This window comes from Zygosaccharomyces rouxii (assembly GCF_000026365.1).
Source record: "Zygosaccharomyces rouxii strain CBS732 chromosome B complete sequence".
In the NCBI taxonomy this organism is placed as follows: domain Eukaryota; kingdom Fungi; phylum Ascomycota; class Saccharomycetes; order Saccharomycetales; family Saccharomycetaceae; genus Zygosaccharomyces; species Zygosaccharomyces rouxii.
In genome coordinates, this window is record NC_012991.1 from 517,607 (window position 1) to 539,374 (window position 21,768).

The 21,768-nt window shown below is 38.5% G+C and overlaps 11 protein-coding genes across 11 annotated transcripts; 6 read left to right on the forward strand and 5 right to left on the reverse strand.

Annotated features, from left to right (window-relative positions):
* Positions 1–114: 114 nt before the first annotated feature.
* On the forward strand, positions 115–3,201 carry SDD3 (Sdd3p; the record flags this gene model as incomplete). Its single annotated transcript, XM_002495189.1, has 1 exon — positions 115–3,201. One exon carries the CDS (start codon positions 115–117, stop codon positions 3,199–3,201), a length of 3,087 nt encoding a protein of 1,028 aa, XP_002495234.1.
* A 267-nt stretch (positions 3,202–3,468) lies between these two features.
* Positions 3,469–6,804, reverse strand: ZYRO0B06512g (PDPK1 family serine/threonine-protein kinase; the record flags this gene model as incomplete). Its single annotated transcript, XM_002495190.1, has 1 exon — positions 3,469–6,804. One exon carries the CDS (start codon positions 6,802–6,804, stop codon positions 3,469–3,471), a length of 3,336 nt encoding a protein of 1,111 aa, XP_002495235.1.
* A 1,167-nt stretch (positions 6,805–7,971) lies between these two features.
* Positions 7,972–8,538, forward strand: ZYRO0B06534g (uncharacterized protein; the record flags this gene model as incomplete). Its single annotated transcript, XM_002495191.1, has 1 exon — positions 7,972–8,538. One exon carries the CDS (start codon positions 7,972–7,974, stop codon positions 8,536–8,538), a length of 567 nt encoding a protein of 188 aa, XP_002495236.1.
* A 333-nt stretch (positions 8,539–8,871) lies between these two features.
* IZH1 (PAQR-type receptor) lies at positions 8,872–9,828 on the forward strand (the record flags this gene model as incomplete). Its single annotated transcript, XM_002495192.1, has 1 exon — positions 8,872–9,828. The coding sequence occupies one exon, from the start codon at positions 8,872–8,874 to the stop codon at positions 9,826–9,828; it is 957 nt and encodes a 318-aa protein (XP_002495237.1).
* A 302-nt stretch (positions 9,829–10,130) lies between these two features.
* On the forward strand, positions 10,131–10,490 carry MZM1 (Mzm1p; the record flags this gene model as incomplete). Its single annotated transcript, XM_002495193.1, has 1 exon — positions 10,131–10,490. The coding sequence occupies one exon, from the start codon at positions 10,131–10,133 to the stop codon at positions 10,488–10,490; it is 360 nt and encodes a 119-aa protein (XP_002495238.1).
* A 122-nt stretch (positions 10,491–10,612) lies between these two features.
* Positions 10,613–11,308, forward strand: TPT1 (tRNA 2'-phosphotransferase; the record flags this gene model as incomplete). Its single annotated transcript, XM_002495194.1, has 1 exon — positions 10,613–11,308. One exon carries the CDS (start codon positions 10,613–10,615, stop codon positions 11,306–11,308), a length of 696 nt encoding a protein of 231 aa, XP_002495239.1.
* A 153-nt stretch (positions 11,309–11,461) lies between these two features.
* RSM28 (mitochondrial 37S ribosomal protein mS46 RSM28) lies at positions 11,462–12,400 on the forward strand (the record flags this gene model as incomplete). Its single annotated transcript, XM_002495195.1, has 1 exon — positions 11,462–12,400. The coding sequence occupies one exon, from the start codon at positions 11,462–11,464 to the stop codon at positions 12,398–12,400; it is 939 nt and encodes a 312-aa protein (XP_002495240.1).
* A 96-nt stretch (positions 12,401–12,496) lies between these two features.
* Positions 12,497–15,277, reverse strand: VPS3 (CORVET complex subunit VPS3; the record flags this gene model as incomplete). The annotated part of the gene is made up of 1 exon (XM_002495196.1): positions 12,497–15,277. The coding sequence occupies one exon, from the start codon at positions 15,275–15,277 to the stop codon at positions 12,497–12,499; it is 2,781 nt and encodes a 926-aa protein (XP_002495241.1).
* A 238-nt stretch (positions 15,278–15,515) lies between these two features.
* On the reverse strand, positions 15,516–17,495 carry PUF6 (pumilio-family RNA binding domain-containing protein; the record flags this gene model as incomplete). The annotated part of the gene is made up of 1 exon (XM_002495197.1): positions 15,516–17,495. One exon carries the CDS (start codon positions 17,493–17,495, stop codon positions 15,516–15,518), a length of 1,980 nt encoding a protein of 659 aa, XP_002495242.1.
* Positions 17,496–17,941: 446 nt separating this feature from the next.
* Positions 17,942–19,723, reverse strand: ZYRO0B06688g (sugar porter family MFS transporter; the record flags this gene model as incomplete). Its single annotated transcript, XM_002495198.1, has 1 exon — positions 17,942–19,723. The coding sequence occupies one exon, from the start codon at positions 19,721–19,723 to the stop codon at positions 17,942–17,944; it is 1,782 nt and encodes a 593-aa protein (XP_002495243.1).
* Positions 19,724–20,516: 793 nt separating this feature from the next.
* SEC20 (Sec20p) lies at positions 20,517–21,557 on the reverse strand (the record flags this gene model as incomplete). Its single annotated transcript, XM_002495199.1, has 1 exon — positions 20,517–21,557. One exon carries the CDS (start codon positions 21,555–21,557, stop codon positions 20,517–20,519), a length of 1,041 nt encoding a protein of 346 aa, XP_002495244.1.
* Between the last annotated feature and the right edge of the window lie 211 nt (positions 21,558–21,768).

Genomic DNA, 21,768 nt, shown 5'->3' on the forward strand with positions numbered 1-21,768 from the left:
ATTATGCAAGATTTGAAAAGTTTTCGATCTAGAGCTCATCTCATTTGAATTTGACTTGTAATAAACGTTTCGTTATACAAAGGTTGAAAAGACGAAGAGAAAAAGTTGATAGAGATGGTGTTCAGCAAGCTGATATCAGTACAACTGGACTATGCTCCTCAATACCATTTAACCAAATATGTCTCTTCAAGAACTCGTCTTCAACTAGTGCATATTAATCATAAAACTTCACCGCTAGTGCAAGGTTACTTCGCAGTGGCTACAGAATGTCCAACTGACTCAGGAGCTCCACATACGTTGGAACATTTGGTCTTTATGGGGTCTCAAAAATACCCATATAAGGGACTTTTGGACACAGCTGGTAATTTGTGTATGTCTTCAACAAATGCATGGACAGCCACTGATCAAACGGTTTACACATTAACCACAGCTGGTTGGCAAGGCTTCAAAAAGTTGCTACCGGTTTATTTGGATCACATTCTAAATCCTACGTTGACTGATGAATCATGTTTAACCGAGGTTCATCACATCGATCCAGATCATTTGAGTGATAAAGGTGTTGTATATAGTGAAATGGAAGCCATTGAAACTCAAAGTTGGTTCCTTACTATGTTAGAAAAGCAAAAGCTATTGTTTCCTCATGGTAGTGGTTACAGATCGGAGACAGGTGGGTTAACTACTCATTTGAGAGAATTGACTAACGATGAGATTAGGAAGTTTCATGAAGTCTCTTATTCCCCAGAAAACTTTTGTATCATTGTTAGTGGTAACGTACCTGAAGAGGAATTACTTTCTATCGTTGGTGAATGGGATGATGAATTGCCCACTTTTAATAATCCTTCTTATAAGAGGCCGTTCTTGGATACTGAAAGCGCTAAGATTCCTGCTAAGTTGTCCAATTCAGTGGAGAGTACGGTAGAATTTCCAGAAGCAGATGAGAGTCAAGGTGAATTGTTATTTGCTTGGATTGGTGAACCTTATCATTCTTATAGAAGAGATTTGGCTCTATCCATGTTGATGGATTATTTTACGGAAACTGCTTTGGCTCCTCTCACTAAACAGATGGTAGAAATTGAAGATCCATATGCCAATGCTATAGATTGTTGGTCAGACGATTTTGTTAGAACTATCATAAATTTGAACATTCACGGTGTACCCACTGAAAAATTGCAAGCTACTAAGCTGAAAACTCTAGAAGTTTTGAGCACACACGAGATTGACTTAGGTAGAATGAGACAAGTTGTGGATAATGCTAAATGGGACTATGTCCTTAAAGTAGAAAAAAGTGGTGATGCTATCTTATCTCAAGCTGCCATTACCGATTTCATTTATGGACATTTGGATGGGTCCTCTCTAGAGACTACTTTAAAGGACTTAACAGATTTTGAATATTTATTAGAGTGGACCCAAGAAATGTGGCAAACCCTTCTGCAAGAAACCTTTGTAGACAATAAACCAGTAATTGTTATCGGTAAACCTAGTGTCAAAATGAATAAACGTTTAGAGACGGATGGAAACGATTTGATCAAACAAAGAGAAGCCGAATTTGGAGTCCATGGTAAGGCCCTATTACGCGAACAATTGCAAAATGCAATTGCATGCAATGATGAGCCAATCCCCGTTTCTTTATTGAAGAGCTTCTCTTTGCAAGATCATGCCCAGGCTGTTGAATTCATTAATACAAAGAGCATTACGACATTGGATAATTTTGAATATAATAACAACGGGGATGAAATTACTCGTCGTGTTCTCGAAGCTAAACCAAGAAATTTTCCTTTCTTCCTTCATTTGGAGCATTTCCCCACACAGTTTGTTGAATTACATGCGTTAGTTAATACTAGAATCATTAAGGATACCAGTCTCTTGCCTTACTACCACGTTTTAGATGAGATGTTTTCTATGCCTATGGTGGAAGATGGTCAGTTTATTCCCTATGAAGATGTAATTTTGAAATTACAACGTGAGACTGTGGATGCGGAAGTAAGTCTTGGTCTCCAAGGTACAGCTCCTGATTTCATTGATTTTAAAATTAGATGTAAAGCAGAAAATTATTCAAAGGCAGTGGAATGGATCAAGCACTGTCTTTTCGATATGGTGTTTGAAGAAAGTCGTGTGCGTGTTTTGCTCGATAATTACTTGACTTCTATTGTTGAAGTAAAGAGAGAAGGTGATTTGATGCTTGAATCTTTGACTGGCACTCACTTGTATACTGAAAGATCTGTCAAGAGATCTGTGGATCCCTTGTTTGTCGAAGAGATATTGGGAGAAGTTTTAGATGACATTGAAAATGGTCATTATGAAACTAAGATTTTACCTAAATTAGAATTGGTCAGAAACGAACTGCGAGCAGCCTTCTCGAAATATCACTTGCTTGTGCTTGCAGATGCCACTAAGATAGGTCCAGATATCTATAAGCCTTGGGAAAGTTTGGCTAGGGCTTTGGGTAACATTCCAGAGAATCATGTTGTACACGTCCCACCCGCACCAAGACTATTGGATGCAACTTCCTCTCTATGCAAATCACCAGGAGATAAGGCATTCATCATTACTACTCCAGCTTCCGAATCAGCTTATATGAACATTGTCACATCAGTGCCTTTTGACCTAGACTACAGACATCCCGATTATCCGATCGTCTCTTTAGCCGCTGAATATCTACAATCCGTTGAGGGGCCATTCTGGAAGGGTATTCGTGGTACTGGTTTGGCATATGGTGCTAGTATGATCAAAATGACTGAGGCAAATTCTCTAGGTTTTAACATCTACCGTGGTTCTGACGTTGTTAAATGTTATCAAGTTGCCAAGGATATTGTAACTCAGCATGCATCAGGTGCAGTGCCAGTCAATGTCGAGCTCCTTGAGGGTGCTGTCAGTATGATAATTAACAGTATTGCGTCAGTAGAGAAAGGGTACTTTTCTGCTGCTGTATCCAAATACATTGACAATTTCATCCTTCAAAGAGGTCCTAATTTTAACGATTATTATTTACAAAAATTAGGACAGGTTACTGTTCAAGATATTCAGGATGCTTTTAAGAAGTATTTCGTAAATCTCTTTGATAGCACCAAAAGTATTGTCTTTGTTAGTTGCCATCCATCAAAATTAGAAAATGTGCAAGAATTTCTGGAAAAGGAGGGATTCCAAGTTGAAGTTAAAGAATTGGAGGACGACGAAGAAGAAAGTGAGGTTGAATTTGATTAGAATTACATTAATAATTTAAACAGTGAACGGAGTAATGATGTTGTTGATAAAAAGAATTTTTAAAAAAATCTGGTCAAAACCTGGTCATCAGTGATTGGAAGTTCATTATTACTTTTACATGCTCTTAGAATTTGGAGTTTTTATATATGTAGTTGCATTCGTTAATTTATAAAGTGCGGTATAGATAATTAAATTTTAATTATATTTTAGAAATAGAATAAGTTTTGGAGAGTTTAGATAACCAATGTATCCTTCATATTGGTGATATCAATGCTTGCGCCTAAATGTCTGCTCACTTCTTGCAAGTAGTCTAGAGTTACTTGGATTGATTGACTTTTTGGATGTTTTCCCTGTGTTTGCAACAGCGGGGCTCACAGAGCTTTGCGGAGAGATGCCAAGACCAACTGAATTATTATAGTTGTAATATGGAAGACCACTGACAAGTTTACTAGACATGGGTACAGGGCTGGTTTGTTTCTTGGTGTTCTTTTCCTTTGAATTGACAAACGATTCAAACATATGTTCGTTCTTTGCGCTACGTGAAGGTCCTGTTCCAGAGAGTGAAACTGTTGAGTCCCCAGATGCTACACTGTATAATGAAGATCTTGGCGTCTTCGGGGTTCTTGAAGGCACTGCTGGGGGCGAACCAAGAGCTTGTGGTGAACTTGAGTAGTAAAGCTCCTTTTGATGTGGTTCCCTTTGCTGCACTGGCTTTTCTTGAACTAATACTGGAGTAGCAAGTTTGGCGGCTTTCATTGCATCCTCATTCCTAGCTGCGTCATTCTTGGACTTCGTCACTAGCCTTTCATGATTTCTCTTGATGCAATCATGTAACACAAGCAGCCAACCATCTACGCTGTGCTCAGTGGTTCTAAATAGGAATGAATCATAGGGAGTTTGGATGACGAAATTACCAGACTTTTCAGTTACCGATGGTACAGAAACCTCCCTTATTCTGACACCAGACTGTGAAACATTGATATCATAACATAGATCAAAATTCATAGAAGTACCTGGAATAAGTTTATTTCTCTTGGTCAAAATCAGTACGCGTCCATAACTGGTAACGACGAGCATTCTTCTATAATAGTTTCCCAAATCTGTCACAGAAGGTGTTGCATCCTGTTTATGATAGAAGAATTTTCTGAATTTGTTAGATATAGGAGCATTGGGATTTTCTTCAGAAGATGGGGTTGGTGAGCCTTCTTTTTCAGCGCTAGGATTTAAGCTAGAATCTCCACCTAGCACTTGATAATCTGGATGAAGGTCCTCTAGGCTAACATCGAGTGTACCATAATAATCAGACTCTAATAATGTGGTAGGATTGTATTCATTTCTAAGCCCTGTGACCCCTCCACCACCTCTAGCGACCTGCGATAGAAGGGTAGCTCTTGAAGAGCCAAGCCTTTGTGATTCGCTAAGAGATCCGTTGCTCTTACTAACTCGTCTTTCAAAAGAACTGTTATCAACAACTGCAAAATTGACCTCACCCGCTCCCAAAACGTGTTCATTAGAATCCTTCAAATAAAGCTCCCAAAGTAGATCTATTTTACTCATTTTTAAGGTTCCCTTAGTTTCATTACCCACGACTCTATTCCCTGGTGGCTGTCCTGTGAAACCCTGAGAAATGGGGGGAGATGCAGACGTTTTTTTCATAGAGTCGACGGTATTAGTGCTTCCATTGTTGGAGGGAAATATCATTGGTGAAGTGTATGTATTTGTACTCTTGACAGTAGCAGCGGACTTAGGCCTTACATGAGATGCTAGGGGTGCAATGGATGATGCTCCTGACGAAGAGGGCGAGCTCGTCATAGAGCTCTGGTTCTTTTTATAAGCTGCATTCTGTGTGGCAGTACCAGCTGTACTTCTCTTTTGTCCAGGAAACTTTCGGTTGTCTACTTCTCTTCTTGCTCTATCCAATATTTGGGCGGTTGTGTCATCCATAACCTTCTTTTGTGGAACGGCGGGTGATGCTGCCTTGGCTGGTCCAACAGGTGACGAAACTCCATTGTTAGAGCTAGGATTGTTACTACTAGCAGCAATAGCCGCAGCGCCACCACCGCCGACACCGACACCAGAGCCTCCAATAGCACCGGCCGCATTGCCGCCAGCGCTATCCTGAGCTGTCAATTTACCACTGCTTGTTGGTTTAACATACATCGGTCTCTTTGGCTGATATTGGTATTGGTGTTGGTTGGTATTTAATGCAGGTATAGGCTGCATAGACTTAGCAGTAACTCTATAGGGTTGGACCTCTGGTGCCGGTTCGAACCAAATAGAACCATCTCTAAAATTCTTATCCCTGTAGAAATAATGTCTCTCGATCTGGGGGATCGACAACCTTTGATCAGGTTGTCTTAATAAAATCCGTTTCACCAAATCCCTTACTACAACAGGAAAGCCTGCTGTAAATGCATATTGTACTTTCATTACTTTTTGGAACGTTAGATATTCGTTTGTAGCTTTGAAAGGTGGTTTACCTGCTATCATTTGGAAAACGATACAACCGAATGCCCAAATATCACAACGGTAATCGACCCAGTTATCATTCAGCAATTCTGGAGAAACGTATTCGGCCGTACCAACAAAGGACTTAGATCTTGTATGGAGGTCATAAGTTTCACCCGAAGCTTGTGATTTACCATCCAACAACTTGGCAGTACCGAAATCTGTTAGTTTCACTTTCATTTCTTTGTCTAATAAGATATTCTCTGGTTTAATATCTCTATGGATAATACCTCTTTGGTGTAGAAATTTGATGGCATCGATAATTTGGGCAGAATAATAACATGTACATTCTTCATTTAGTGATCCGTATTTCTTCATGATGGATAAAAAGTCACCGTTGGGTGCATATTCCAATAGAAAATACAAACTAGCTTCGTCTTGGAAAGTAAAATACAACCTAATAATACCCCTAGAATTGTTTAACCGTTGTAATGCATTCTTTTCTATATTAACGTATTTGACCTTCTTTTGTCGAATCAAATATTCTTTACTCAGTACTTTGACGGCATATTTTTTACCAGAGTCCCTGGCGGTAGCTACCATAACTGTAGAATAAGACCCATCTCCCAATGTATCACCGAATTTAAAATCCTTAATCCCTTTCTTGATAACTTCCTTTGTAGTTTGACCTGTCTTTGGGTTAGTCACATCACGGACAATCTTAGCGGCACCCTTTTCGGCCCATTCCTCTCGTTGTTTCTTCAACCTGGGGTCCAATTGCATACCATGTTCCATCTCTGCCAGATGTGATAAATTGTCTTCACTACCTAGACTCTCTTGTTCATCAGCACTGTATCCCAAATCACCACTTCCATTATTAGTTATAATACTTTCAGATTCTAAATCAGCGTTGGGAATAAAATTGTCTGTATTAGTCAACGCTCTGTGAAGTGGTAAAGAATCGTTTTCCAATGGTTCGCCAAGATTTCGACTGGAAACACTTCTAAGTGGTCCGCCCGGGGGCCTAACACGTCGCCTATTCATTTCTGCAATCTGCAGAGCAGCATGTCTTTTGGTAAATTGCGAATTTATCTCATCCTCATCTCCGGGCAATAGCGGTCTAGTATCCGGTCTTCCAATCCCATTAATGGTCATGACGAATCGTGTTAAATTTTTTCCTTATTTTTTCAGTAATATTTTAAAATATGTTATTGATTAGTAGTATTATGCTACCTTGGTAATCCTTGATATGAGCTAAAATTTACAACAGTCCTAGTATTTGCATATATCTGCGAAAATATCCCTAATACAGAGGATTCTCCTTAATGTAGAGACCAATTGCAAACAAAATCTAAAGATTTTGAAGAGTTGTCCCTTCCTTGCAAATACACCCTTTAAGCGCTCAGAGCACAACTCCGGTCTCCTTTGGAACTAAACCCCAGTATGAAAAGATATATCTTAGAAACCCTGTATGCACTACCTAGAGGTTCCTAAACCAAATACTATCGGATAGCAATAGTATCTTGTAGACTACTTCCCAAGGTTCTCGTTACACTTGTGTGATTTGATGTTTTTTACTCCGTCTTGACTGTTTGTTTGTTGTTCCAAGGGAGAAATCCCCGACTACCCGGCCACACAAACCTCCGTTATTGGTGATGCTTAGATCTCTCACAGTAGAAAGCTGTTAAAAGTAAATGAAATGGATACTTTAGAATGGACTGCTTCGTCTAACAGAGTAGTTGCAAAATCTCTATCCCGCCAAGTAGATTACTAGTCATGTAATAATGCTAAGATCTTGGTCGCGTGCTTTTCACGTGACCTCGACATATTTGGTCACCCTAAAGATTATTACAAAGTATACATTTGTATTTAGAGTAGCTAGTATGTTCTTCTTTACCGTCCCCGTTTTGGCCCTGGGCCACCTCTGCTGAAACAACGTTTAATCATCTGGGCGGCTGCATTGTGCATTCCTCTTGTCTTGGTCAGATGATTTTCACGACACTTCAAAATTTTAACATATACCCATACTATGGCACCGCTTTTCATCAATGATCTGGTCTAGTATGCTAAATAATTTCCATTGATATCGAGTTCCTCAGTTTGTATGTTTTTTGCTTATTTTATAAGCTTCATGTGATCAGCGCCAATAATTATCTTTGTGTAATATTATCATAAATCTTGGCGAGATATCGGCTTGCTGTTTTATTTTATTCTGCTATATTAGAGTTTATCCATGTCTCCCACTTCTTGAAAAAATGAATTTGAATATATATAATCCAGTAACAAGTGCTATTTATTATTATTATTATTATTATATAACAAATGAATGTGGCAGCCACAGTAATTAAAAGTGAACTAATGCAAGTAGCTAAAGGTAGAAAATCGGAAGCCAAAGTACGTATACGAAGGTATTTGCAACATGCAGGATTTACGCCTGGGGATGTGAGAGACTTACCACCAAGGCCTACGTCAGAAATCTCCCTGGATACTGAAATGCTATTTTTCCTAATTTCGATGAACGAATTGGACATATTAGAAGAAAACATTAGTATGGCTAAATTATCTTCGCCGAATAATGAAGCCCCGCGGAAATTAAGGTTGTTTTCCTCCATATATTTAAAAATTAAAAGAGGTTTATTCCACCATCACCGGGGGCATCAAAGATTTAATAGGCCATCGTCAGGGTCCGAAGATGAAGGTGATGCTGCTGAAGAAGAGTTGGATGAAAAAATGGAGTTACTAGGTTTTGAAAATGGTAGTGACTCTTACAAGGGTGATTCACCCTCCAGCATACAAACGGTAATTCAAAACGATAGTTTGGTAATGATTACACCTCCGGGGTTTCCAAGCGACCCAAAGCCAACAACAAATATTTTGAAGATTATGTAGAGTATTTTCAGCTTCTTATTTTATTTTAATTTATTTTTTTTATTCGGGCGTCACACTGACACTTTTAGTTTCTTTTTTAGGTTCGCATTTATGTCGCTATGACTTCGAAGAGAAACCCGACCCAATAGGGCGATGAGGAAAAAGAAAATGTCGAAGTTTTCATTATCTCAACATAAACTTCAACATAATCTTCAACATTTTAGACTCGTATAGTTCTATGGGTTTGGTTCTTAAGACCATTGACTATATTCATAACACTTGTAACTGTTCTGCAGACACTCTAATTCTTTGATAAATTGATATAGGTGAGAGGGAAAACATACAGAGTCCCATATGAGCTCAATTACAGAGGTTAAGCGTAGAAGGGTTCCCATTGGTAACGGGAACGGTGAAGGTCTTTACAAAGAAGTTCTCGAGGAAAAAACACTGTATGATTTCCATGAACTGCCCGAATGGCAACAGGATAACGATAAGATTTTAACTGGTTATATTCGTGAGACGAAGTCGGTTTTAAAATGCGTGCGGTCCCTGTTCATTTGGAATAATGAAACAGTCAATATCTACACACATTTGGTTTCCGCTGTTTCTTATTTCTTGCTCATGTTGGGTATTACGGATTTAGTAATGGTACCTCATTTCCCTACATCGACTTTCACGGATTATAGTGTAATCAACTTTTATCTTCTGGGGGCATTTGGATGTTTAATGTGCAGTAGCTGCTTCCATACATTTAAACAGCATTCCGGTCCACATAGTGACGCCTGGAGTAAAGTTGATTATATGGGTATTATCGTTTTAATTACCTGTTCCATGATTTCCTTAATTTATTACGGATTTTTTGATCATATGGAATATTTCCGACTTTTCACAGTGCTCACATTAACTCTGGCAACTGCTTGTACGGTTTGTGTGCTCAGTGATAAATTTAACCATAAGGATTTTCGCCCTTTGAGAGCAGGTTTTTTCATTGCATTTGGTTTGAGTGGTGTTTTCCCCGTTGCAGCAGGTATAATTAAATTTGGTATCCAGGGAGGAGTCCAAAGGGTTCAATTAAAATATTTGGGTTTGGAAGCAATTTTCTACATTGCTGGTGCCCTAATTTATGGATTCCGCATCCCAGAAACCATGTTTCCTGGTAGATTCGATTTTTGGGGTCATTCTCATCAAATATTCCACGTTCTAGTGGTGATAGCGTCTTTCCTACATCTAAAAGCTGTCATGGGCTCTTACATTTTTAAACATTCCCATTTAAATGGAGTTGGTTTAGCAGCTCTTCAATCAACGTATTGAACCTTTAATGACCCCATCGGCAAGCCGTTTCATTTCATCTCATCTGAATTTATTTTAATACATTTTATACCAACGGGTGTTATCAAGCCCCAATTTTTCAAATAGGTAGAGTAGAGTAGAGCAGAGATTATAATTTATAGATTTATCCAATACTTATGACGGAATCTCTTTTATCGTGGGTGTGCGGTGACCATTGGCTAGTGCGACTAAATTTTGAAAAGTAATCGATGAGCTTGATATAAGAATAGTAAACATTTTAGAAGCTAAACAAAAGGATTAGTATTGAGTTCTACGAGTCAGTCATGAGTCTGAGGCAAAATGCTTTGAATGCGTATAGAAACGGTTTAAGAGCCACTCGTATCGCCTTCGGTGGTGATACTAGGATGCTATTGGCATCAAGAGCTAAGATGAGAGAAGGTATGGAAAATCCACCTAATCCTGAACTGAGTAAGGAACAGCAGATTAAACACTTGGAAGATGTGGCTACATTTTTAAAACGTAATTTGGTTCAAGGTAGAAAGGAAGGTACTGATGAGAAGTACCACTTAAACATTCATAAAGAAACTGAATTAGGTGATAACGAGTCAATTAAACAGACCAAAAAGACTTTAGTTTCTCAAGGCGGTGGTTGCTGTGGCGGTGGTAAAGATCTCTACAAATGAATCCTTTCCCCAACCATCCCATTTTACGCTTGTATATAATACATCTTTAGTTTTAGGATATTTATTCAATATAGCACTAAATCAATGCTAAAAAATCGGTAGAAAAGGTCGTACTAGGAGTTATGAGTAAAAGAGACATTCAGATATCTAAATCGCTGTCGTATTTGCTTAGACATGGTGCTCTCAAAGAGAAATTGCCCATTGATGCCAACGGTTACGTCCCCCTGCAAGTCCTGTTAGCTCATAATAGGCTAAAAAGTCATAGATGTACTTTGGAAGATGTGCATAGAATTGTAGATAGCAACGAAAAGAAAAGATTCCATACCAAAGTTTCATCAGAAGGTCAAGAACTAATCTGTGCTACTCAGGGGCATTCCATCAAAAGTGTTCTACCTACGGAAGATGTTCTACATGAGATCAGAGATCCAAAAGAATTACCGCCCAAATTGGTTCATGGTACCACTGTACACAATGCTCTACTCATCTTGCAATCAGGTGCTATCAAGAAACTGAGGAGAAACCACGTCCATTTGTCACCAGGTGTCACTGGAGTTGATGCCGCTGTAGTTAGTGGGATGAGAGCTACGAGTAACGTACACATCTACATCAAACTGGGGAGTGAATTGTTGGAGCAAATGAAAGTCTACAAGTCTCTAAACAACGTGTATTTGGTTCCTGATGATGTCCCCATCGCTTTATTCGATAAGTTGACCATTAGACCACTTAAACAACAGGAGAAAATGGGAGAAGAATTGTCAGAACTTTTACAACTGCTCAAAGATCATCAAATTCATTTTGAATTCATTCAAGATGCTTAAGGGCTCTATGCTTCTCAATCTGCATTGATCGTCTTCACGTGTAGTGGGCATCTCGACAATTTTTCACTTGAAATTTCAATTAACAGAGATGTTAAGCACATATCTAATTCAATTCAGGTAGAAATCTATAAATATTATCCAAGACTCTGAACTATGTTCAATAGAGTAGGTCGTGCTTGTTATAGCACTGGTGTCACACAAGAGTTCTTGCAGAACATTTTAGCTCGAGCTCAAGAGGCAACTGCAAAGAAAACCGATGCTGTAGCTAATCCCGCTAAAAGAAGAAGGGATAATGTGAAGAAGGCTAGTCGTCGTTCCAAACCAGTTGCTCCTCGTGTGAAACCTGCTGCCAGTCCTAGTGTTATTAACAAGCAGCCTCAATTTAAGAAGAAAAATGGAGCTGCAATGAAGGGTGAGTCTGAAGGAGTTGATCTGATAGATGTCATGTCAGGCTCCAAACCACGTACGAATAAGAAACCTGGGTTTAGACAATCTAAGAGGGAAATTCCTGGGATGAAGAAGAGTACAATGATCAAGGGTGAAAGCAAACAATTCGTCCCCAAGCCAGTTGTTCAAAAGGAATATGCACCACAGGAGCCTACGCCGTTGTCATTGATGAGGTTCTGTCCTGATATACCCGTAACGCCAGCGTCTAGGATGATTAATTATTCTTTGGATGCTCTGAAGTCAGCCAACTATCCTTTGAACAGATTCCCCAATTACGGATTTTACGATAACGCCCAGGGGCCTCCAAAGCATATCACAATTTCATTACATACTCCAAATTTCGGGAGGTATCAACCGGACCAGGGGTTGGTCTTTGAAAGAGAGAAATTTCTATCAGAGTTAGCCGTAGAGTGTGAACCTTCGAAATTGGCAGCTGAAGTATCCGGTAAATATCAAATTTTGAAGCAGCACAATAAGGAAGATTTTAAGTCAATTGCTAAGTCTGAGAAGAAAAGAGAGGAATTGGTGGCTAATGGAGAGGTTGTCAGAAAGAGTTTGGAAAGCAATCCTTTGGACCCAGCTGTTAAAGAATTATTGTATGATGTCTGTTCTGGTTTGAAGCCAATTTCAGACTTGACCCAGTGAAAGATTAAGATTCGCAATACATGTAAATAAAAATTGGTTTTTCTTTTTTTTCTCTTCAAATATATATAAGCATGTGGTATTGTTACATTCCTGTTATTATTTTGATATGTCTGTCAGTATTGTCTTGTTTATAGCATTTTCATCCTTAAGTAATGCTTTTTGTAACTCCAATTCTTTTTTCAAATTGTCTATTCTTCTTAATGCACTGTATATGACTTCAAAAAGTGGTTTGAAGGAGTATTCTTGAGGAATTTCTCTAAGGAGAGCGACTAGAGTTCCATCATCGTGAACGCAGTACATATTTCTCTTCAGAAGCTGGACCATTAATTTTAATGAATCTGGACCTCGAGGTAAAGTATTGTAATGCCTAAGTACCTCTAATATTGTATCTTCATTGATAAATTTCTCAATCCCCAAAAAATCGTTAAATGACAAGAAAGCCTTAAACATATCTTGTCTCGTTAAAAATTCCTCTTTGATCTCATCCTCTGGAATAAATAAAATAGTCAACATGTGATTGACATCGAATGATTTCACTTGGGTGATAACTGACCTCAGCAGTCTGTCACCTTCGTCCTGCATGCATAAGTTCTTCACATTTTGATAACATTCTGTGAAACTTTGGCAATGTTCATTATGCCGAAGTTTGATCAATAAGAATTCTGCAATACTGCACTTTGTATAATTCATATCCCGGGTGTATTCAGCGGCAAATCCCGCAAAAACATCCCAGATATTACCTTCTTGTAAAGCCTCTTGTAATTTAGCCATGTAAAAGTTAATCAAAAACTCTTTATCGTCAGAACTTCTCGGTCCAATTTCTTCAATAATAAACACTTTGACTTTAGTATTACTCCCAGTTTTACCCAAGAGTTCACCTGGATCGACTTCGGCGGACGATAGTATTTTCAAAAATTCCCTGATGAGATATTTCTCCGGCTGAGGTGTTTCATTGATAATAAAAATCAAATCATCTGCCAAATTGTCCGCCTTATACCTAGGCGGCAATTCAGTTGCGTTTTTCTTTAGGAACTGAAAAATCCTCTTAATATCTTTCTTCTTTTTTAATAGGTTGATTAGCTCTTGAAACATACTTCTTCTTTGGTATATGCTCAGGAGAAGTTCTAAATGGTCTTCCGACTTTTCTTCTACTATCGTGGTAATATCTTCCAGACTATTTTCTTCGAAGCTGTCTACGTCAATATTATCACCACCTTCCATTAGCTGCCTCTGTAATATATTTACATCTGCCATCTTAATCACGTTGCTATAATCTTTAATAGACTTCCTGAGCTTGGAATTTTGAACTCTATTTTTGATCAGTTTCAGGAGTTTAACCACATCGTCACATTTATTGATCAAATTTAATGCTTTCAACTGATTGATCAATTTCGTAAGACCATTGCATACCCAAAGTTCCCCATATATCGTTAGATCGAGCAAATAAAAAAGAAGTTTTATATCTACCCTATCTGCTCTTGAACACCACCCTTCTGCAGTTTCTTCACTTACAGATTTGCCATGCAAAATGATTAATAGTAACAACATCGTTATCACATAATTCCTCTCTATTAGTTGTAATTTGGAAAATGTTAAGCTTTTAGTCTCATCCAAGTAGTCTTCCAGTTTATCAATTTCAGATTCTCCATGTTGTTCAAAATCAAGAATCGGTGAACGTTTTACCAACAGTTCAATGCCGAACTTACCATAAACCACCAAGGAAGTTTCTTCTTCAAAAATTTCATTAATATATGCGACTTCACTTTCAATACGAAAGTGATGGTTCCCTTCATATAGCGGTACTAGCCTGAGCTTCTCCACAACCTTTCCCTTCGTTTGAGTCTGTTCGAAATTGTTGAAAACTTTTGAACTGCGACAAAGTCCCATATCTGAATTATTAAGTGACATTCTTTGAACCACTTGAGGTTCAGCATTTGGTGAGAGCTTGAACACTTCAATTTGTTTTGAGTTTAAATTTACCACGACGTATGGATATTCGACTACGATGTCTTTAGGGTATCTACTTAGTACTATTGTTCCATGGGATATTTCACCTGTAGAAGTTACCACAAATGCTATTGAATTATCGTCCTCAGAGCCACCTCCTGTGGTTACTAAAAATTCATTGTCACCAAATTTCGTTATAATGGGCTTCAAAGGTGCATCTGTTTCACTTACCGGAAAAAGTGGAATGGCTGCAGAATCCTTGAGATTAATTATTTCGTAACTGTTTAATTTTGATGTCATTAGCGTATAATCAATTGCTGATGCCTTGCTTATAAGCTTGAAATCGAAATTTTGGGCGGTACTTATCGATTGGGACGAGATCTTGAGCATCTTAACTGATTCTTCTTTAATCGCATAAAATCTGTAAAATTTAAATTGACTGGAATAATTACGTAGTGTAATATCCAAAACTCCTTTTAATTTCGTGGTATTGGGAGCTGGTGCAAATTCAGGTAATAAAAAAACCACCAGTATACCATCACATAGAACTAATGCACGCTCAATCTGGGGTAATAAAATGATTTTTCTAATAGGTTTGTTGGACTCATCGTTGAATTTAGTTCTTGATACGAGCATGTAGTTCTGCCGCTCAATTTCAAAGTAATGCAGCAGATCACCGTTCTTAGTCCCTAGATATATATTTTCATCATAAGCTTCAAAACATGAATACTCAAGATCTGGCAAAAGGTTCTGAATTAGAGTGTGCTTTTCAAATGGACCTTCTTCTACTTGTAATCCGATGCCATCTTCCGTCTGCTCTTGGGATCCTTCGGACTCATCTGTGGTAGTCTTCGTCTCATTTTGGGGATCCTCATCCGGATTTTCACATCTTGCTTCTTTATTCGACTGCTCACCTTCATCCTGTCCCATTATATATCTCAGGCGAATACCAGACACTAGTATCAATGGACTCTTTAATGAGTATTAATTTCTTTCTTCATAGTCTTAAGGACGCTACTACGAGATAGAGCGGCGTTTACAAAATGTAAAGGTGTAAGTACGACACGCCTATGGGCATAATAAGGTTAACTAAATCTTAAAATTATAATATACAAGTTTTATAGGGAAAACGATTGATAGCCTTATTTTATTATTTTACTTTGTCTTACTAAACGCCCTTCTCCTTAACAAGTCTTAGGAGAAGGTTAGCACCCTTGTTAGAATCATCCGTTTGGATTTTGTTCTTAATCTTCTTGAAGTCGCCAAAGAATTGTTTGCCTTCTTTCTTACCAAGTAGAGACTCGAAAAGTGCCACGATGGTGAAAGAGCTATCAGGATTGTTAATCCAATCCAATAAATTGGAAGAATCTATAATTTCGTCGTAAAATTTTTGAGCAAATTTTACTCCCAAGCATGGAACCTTTTCCAATGGTTCAAATCTTTTCTCCTTGTTATTCCATTTACCACCTTGTATTAGTGCCTTAAGTAATCTTACGGAGAATGGGTGGTGGATAGGGTGGTCCTCTTCGGTAATGTCACCTTTGAAAGTGATAGCAATACTGTCTACTACGTCTTGGAATAACTGTTGGTCTTTCTCCTTCAAAACTTCATAAACTTCATCGTTGACCAAAAGTTCTGAAATAAATTGGCAACCTAAGTTCTCAGAAAGAATACCTGAATAGTTCTCTAACACTGTTTGAAGAAATTCGGGAGCGAATTTACCCAATAATTCATGTCTTCTTTGTAGGAATGGTTTTTTTGAAGTAGCTTCTGATAGTTTGATGTATTTGTTAAATTCCCCGATGACATGAGGGTTGAAATACTTGCTGTCTAACCCAACAAGCAGATACAGGAATGGTCTTCTACCATATTTGTGCACTAGAAATTCCTTCATGTTCTCCCTTATAGAAGGTCCAAAAGTCTTATGAACCAAGACGGTATCATCGACACAAAATAGTAAAGTGATGAAGGCTGCAGTACCATATTCGTTTTTGATCAATGCCTCTGTATGGTCTCTCAATGATCTTATAATTTGTTTTCTCTCCTTAGCGTTAGTTCTTGCGATTAAAGTGCAAGCCACTTCAGAACCTTCGGGAGTGTGAACCAATTCTGCAAATGACTCATGCAAAATCTCTATCAATTCTTCGATTTCTTTATCGTTGGCAATATGCACAAATTGCCTCATAGCAGCATGCAAGATTTGGAAACCTGTGGAACCCTTTTCCACAGAAGCACTAATAGTACCGAGTAAATTTTTGGAAATAATAGTTCTCTTTTCCACACTGCTTTCGCATGCTTTTTCGATGGTTAAGCCTTGATGATCATCCCTAAATACAGCATATTCAGATCCCCAAAACTCTCTGATCATCTGCTGTTTCTGTTCGTTAGATGCATAAAGTACGTAAAGATCCTCCACCACATAAGCACCCTCACGATGTCTCATCAATTTCCTTAAACAACCGTGTAACTCATCGATAATTGTTTGTCTCGATTTTCTTGATCCATAGTGTAACAATTTAACCAGAAGATATTTACCATAGGCAGACGTTGCCAACAGGTAGAATTTACCCTTTAATGCATCTACAATTTGTTCACGACGCTCCTTCGAGGAGTATTTAACTAGAGTTTGCACCACACGAGATGCATCGTGCTTGAGAACTAAATCACTTATGCAATCCTTGGATAATTCCCAAACTTGGTCAGAAAGCTCTTGACGTTCAGCTCTGGGAATTGGAGCATTTTTAACACGGAGCTTTTCCCATAGGCTTTTAATCTGTTGTACTTGAGTACCACCTTTTCTAGATTGTTTTCTCTCTCTTAACAATTTCCTTTGTTCCTTGTGTTTGCCCTCAGTATCGTTGTCCTGCTCTTTCACATCACCTTCTTCCTCACCTTCGCTATCTTCTAAACCTCCTTCACCTTCTTCTTGATCAGAACCATCTGCTTCTTGTTCATCCACATCGTCCAATTCATCCAATTCATCTTCATCCTCAGATCCTAGATCAGAAGGTGCCTTCATCGGTTCATCATATTCTTCATCGGAAGAATCGACTGAAATTCTAGGTTTCTTTGCAGTTTGCAAAGTACTCTTTTCAGCTTCAAATGAACGCTTACCGTTTTGCTTATTACGTTTAGCCATGGAAACCATCTTGAGTTATTGATAAGGACTAAAACTCAATGAGATTTCTATATCTTTAAAGTTACTACTTATTACTGAGAGTTCCACTCTTCCCAGTAGTTAAAGCTCATCGCATCGCATCGCATCGCATCATCAAAAATTTTCCAAATCGTGTTTTACGAAAGTGTATTTAAAGTTCAATGATCTTTCTTCTGCCGTAAGAAAGTATAATTATATGATGCGACTAAATACAAGGATAATCATAGTAGTAATGGCAAAGTGGTAGTAATAAGTTTCTGATTAACCGGTAACCCAACGTAAATTTTTATTTTAGAGTACAGTCGTTATGCATTTATATCATTAGTATATTATTAAAATAAAATTGAAAAGGAAGAATAGAATAAAAGTTCAGCTTAATGGAATAGTAGTTTGCGATAAAAATCAGAATTTATTTTTAAGAATGCAAATCAGGAGTATTAATCACCCATAATTTCATTTCTAGGAATTTTATGCTGAGCAGCTGCCTTTGCAGCTGCTGCTTGTTTTTTCCTGTGTTTGGCCAATTCTTTTGATTTTTTAATACCGAATCCATTCTTTAGGACCTCTTGAACTTCTTCCAATTCCAAGCCTGATAATTCTGGGTAGCAAAAATAGATAAATACCGAAGACACAGCTGCTATAGCTGCGAAAAGGGCAAATGTACCCGATGGTGTAATATTTTGCAACATCGTTAAGAAACAAGCTGCAATGACTAAGGAACCAGCCCAATTAGTTGCAGTGGATAATGAAGTACCGACCCCTCTAACGTTTTGAGGGAACAATTCAGATTGTTGCCAAGGAACGGTACCAATACCCAATGCGTAGAATGCAGCATACACAACGATGAATACAATGATTAGAATACCCCAAGAGGTGAAACCACTATGTTCTACGATAGCACTTGTGCCTTCGAATTTAATACCAATGAAATGGAATGAAATAGCACAGATAATTAAAGCTACCATCATACCTGGAACACCAATCAACAAGATAGGTCTACGTCCCAGTTTATCGATGGTGAAGAAGGCTATCACTGTAAAGACGAAATTCGTACCAGAGACAATCAAAGAAACTGCAGAAGAATTGTTGAATCCCACTGTCTCAAAAATAGTTCCTGAGAAATACATCAGTGAATTGAAACCAGTAAATTGTTGAATACCTTGGAGACCGCAAGCGATGATTAAAGCTCTTAAATTGGCGGGATTAGCGTGCAATTCTTTAGTCATGTTCCAAACCTTATCCAAAACATTCTTACCATCAATACCATCATTCAATTCATGCAATTCTTTGACCTTAGCATCGATAACGCGGTCTGGTGCACGACGGTAAGTTCTTCTCAAAACTTTTCTAGCAGATTCAACATCATTTTTCATAACATAGTATCTGGGGGTATCTGGCAAAAACATGAAAAATGCAAATTGTAATGCCACTGGGATCAGTGCCAATCCAACCAGAACCCTCCAGCCGTTATTAACATGCGTTAAACCTGCACCACAAGCATATGCAACTAATTGGCCACCAGTTACACACAATGAGTTGATAACCGTTAACCTACCTCTAATCATACTAGGAGCGATTTCACCGATGAATAATGGTGCTACCAAAGAACCAACACCAACACCAAAACCCATAATTAATCTACCTGCAGCCATTTGCCAGTACTTATGAGCACAAACTTGTAGCACAATTCCTACGAGGAACATGACATTAGATGCCATAATAGAGGGTTTTCTACCAATAATATCAGCAACAATACCGGCGAAAAGACTCGATATGAAAGCACCTAGAGAGGTAGCTGCTGTTAGAATTTCCTTATCACCATAAGAAAGTGTTTTATTAGAAAGATCTTGTTTGACTGAGGTCAATGCACTAGAAATATAACCTGTATCGTAACCAAACATGAATCCTGAAATAGAGGAAACAAGAGTCAAAACGATAACAAACCACGAAAGACCTTCATCATATTCGTCAGAGAATACCGATTGTTCATCGTAACCATCTTCAAAATCTTTTTTGTCTTCACCATCAGCTTCACCATCAACAAAGGTTGAATATGGTCCGGCATTTTGCTCGTCTGCACCATATGTCAACGTTTGAGTGGCATTCTCTTTAATGTTATCATTGGAAGTTTCCAATTGAGAATTAGCTCCACTGCCTTCTAATGACGAAACCTCCTCATTCTGAGGTGGCGTTTTTGAACGGCTCCACTGAAGCTTCATGCTTATAATTTGAATAGGAAAACTATATTAGGATGATCTAACAATGTGATACGATGCTATGACCAGTGGTAAACAGCACCTAATTCGACCCAATTCAATTAATCGTTCTTCGAAATAAATTCCCACTGGACACTAGGATGGGATACTTACTTATGTGAACTAGCAAAGGTTCGCCGAATCCTCCAGATTGTGAGGACAGATTACTTCCCTTTTTATATACTGTAGACTCGGCGATTCTCTGAAACTGCCCTAGCAAAAATTCGCCGAAATTTTTTTTAAATCCATTTGTTTTTTTCAGTGGTCTTTCCCGAACAGGAGATATTGCCCGTATCGTCTAAGATTAGGCGATGCGTAACAATAACCCTCAATTTGCTTCTTGAGCAGAGTGAATCAGCATGAGGCAGGAGGAGTACGTAGTGGTATATCCAGCAGAGCTGGGGGTGATTGGTAAGTACGTAGTATCTATTGTTAAGAGGAATTCTAAGAGAAACTCTATGAGAAGCCCTATGAGAAAAGCATTAATCAATTACAGTTCATCTGTATTATTTGCCCTTGTTTCGTAATGCTCCGTTGCTCGATCGCATGTTATAATGATACTTTAAGCTCCTTTTTCTCATTCACATGCGTTTTGATTGTTGACGCACCATGAGCGGTGTTTTCTAACAAAATAATTTCGGCGAAATTTCGGCGAAATTTCGCTGCGCCATCTTTTGGAGGGTGAGTTGTATGTAGTTAAAATTCGCCGAACTTGGAAAGAATGGGGGGAGGGGCCTTGGACCGATAAAATACATTTTCAAAGTTCATCATGTGGGAAGATTCGGTCCATAGCTTGGTCGACGACTTGCTCAAGGGATTTTGTATTTGCTGAAAGTAGATCCAAAGATGCCGAAGTAGCTGAAGTAGGAGTAGTAGTAGTAGCGCTAGTAGTAGCAGTGGCTACAGTATCCATTGTTGGTGACAAAGGCATTGAGCTCTGTTTCCTTACCAGTCCAATGGATATCAGTATGGTTTTGAAAAAACGGAATAGAACCCATAGTACCAATTTACATGGTAATTTAAAGATACGCCTCCATAGAACCCATGTAATGCAGAGACATAGAAATCCCAGTGATAGGTAAACATCTCTTTTTTCTTGGCGAGATGCCTTTTCCAAATGTTTCACGAGTTGAGAAGTTTTGTCAAAAACAAATCCTAATTGAGAATATTTATCATTCATTTGTGATAGTGAGCTGGTCTGTTGCTTCAATTCGTCTAAATTCAGGTCACTCTGCAATACACCAGCTTGTAGAATTTGATTACCTCTAATCAAATTGGCACTAACTTGTTTGGTCTTGCTTAGTACTTGATCGCTTGTGTTGGCTGGTTTTGTTGTAGCCGTTGTTGCTTTTTGGTTAGCGGGTTGTTGTTGTTGCTGTTGTTCTTCCCATTCTAGTGCATTACGTTCAATTGCTTCATCCCTTTTGGAATCCACCTGTGCTAGTGCGTCCTGGTGTGCTTTCCTGATAAACTCCTTTAGTTTCGTTTTATACTCTGTGAGCCAATCGGTGAAATTTACCAACTGTACTATTTCTTCTAGAACTGTTTCGTACTGATCGGGTTCTTGATTGACCACTTGGAGGCTCATTCCATGGCTTGTTTTTGTCCAATACAACTTTAAAAGCCTCTTCTCGTGGTTAAGACATACTACAGCGGCTTTGAGTAGCGACTCGAATTCGATTATCATCTCTGATACTTTTGTATGTTTCTCATCAGCACAGCTCAATCCTATCTCCCTCAATTCTTGCATCATGGCGGTCTGTAACGACCTCAAATCTTGTGCATATACCAGAACCATGACCAATTGGTTATACTTGTACTTGAAGCTTGATCTATTCTTTTCGATATCGCACGTTGGTTTGGAGATTCAACCAAATGAACTGTTAATACCTACCTATTTCAAATAATATTTTCGTCCATGGTGATATTATTGAGAAAATAAAAAGGGCGAAAAGCTGAGCGGCTAAATGTTATTTCTTTGTTGAACAACCCGTTGGTTTTAGGAACCC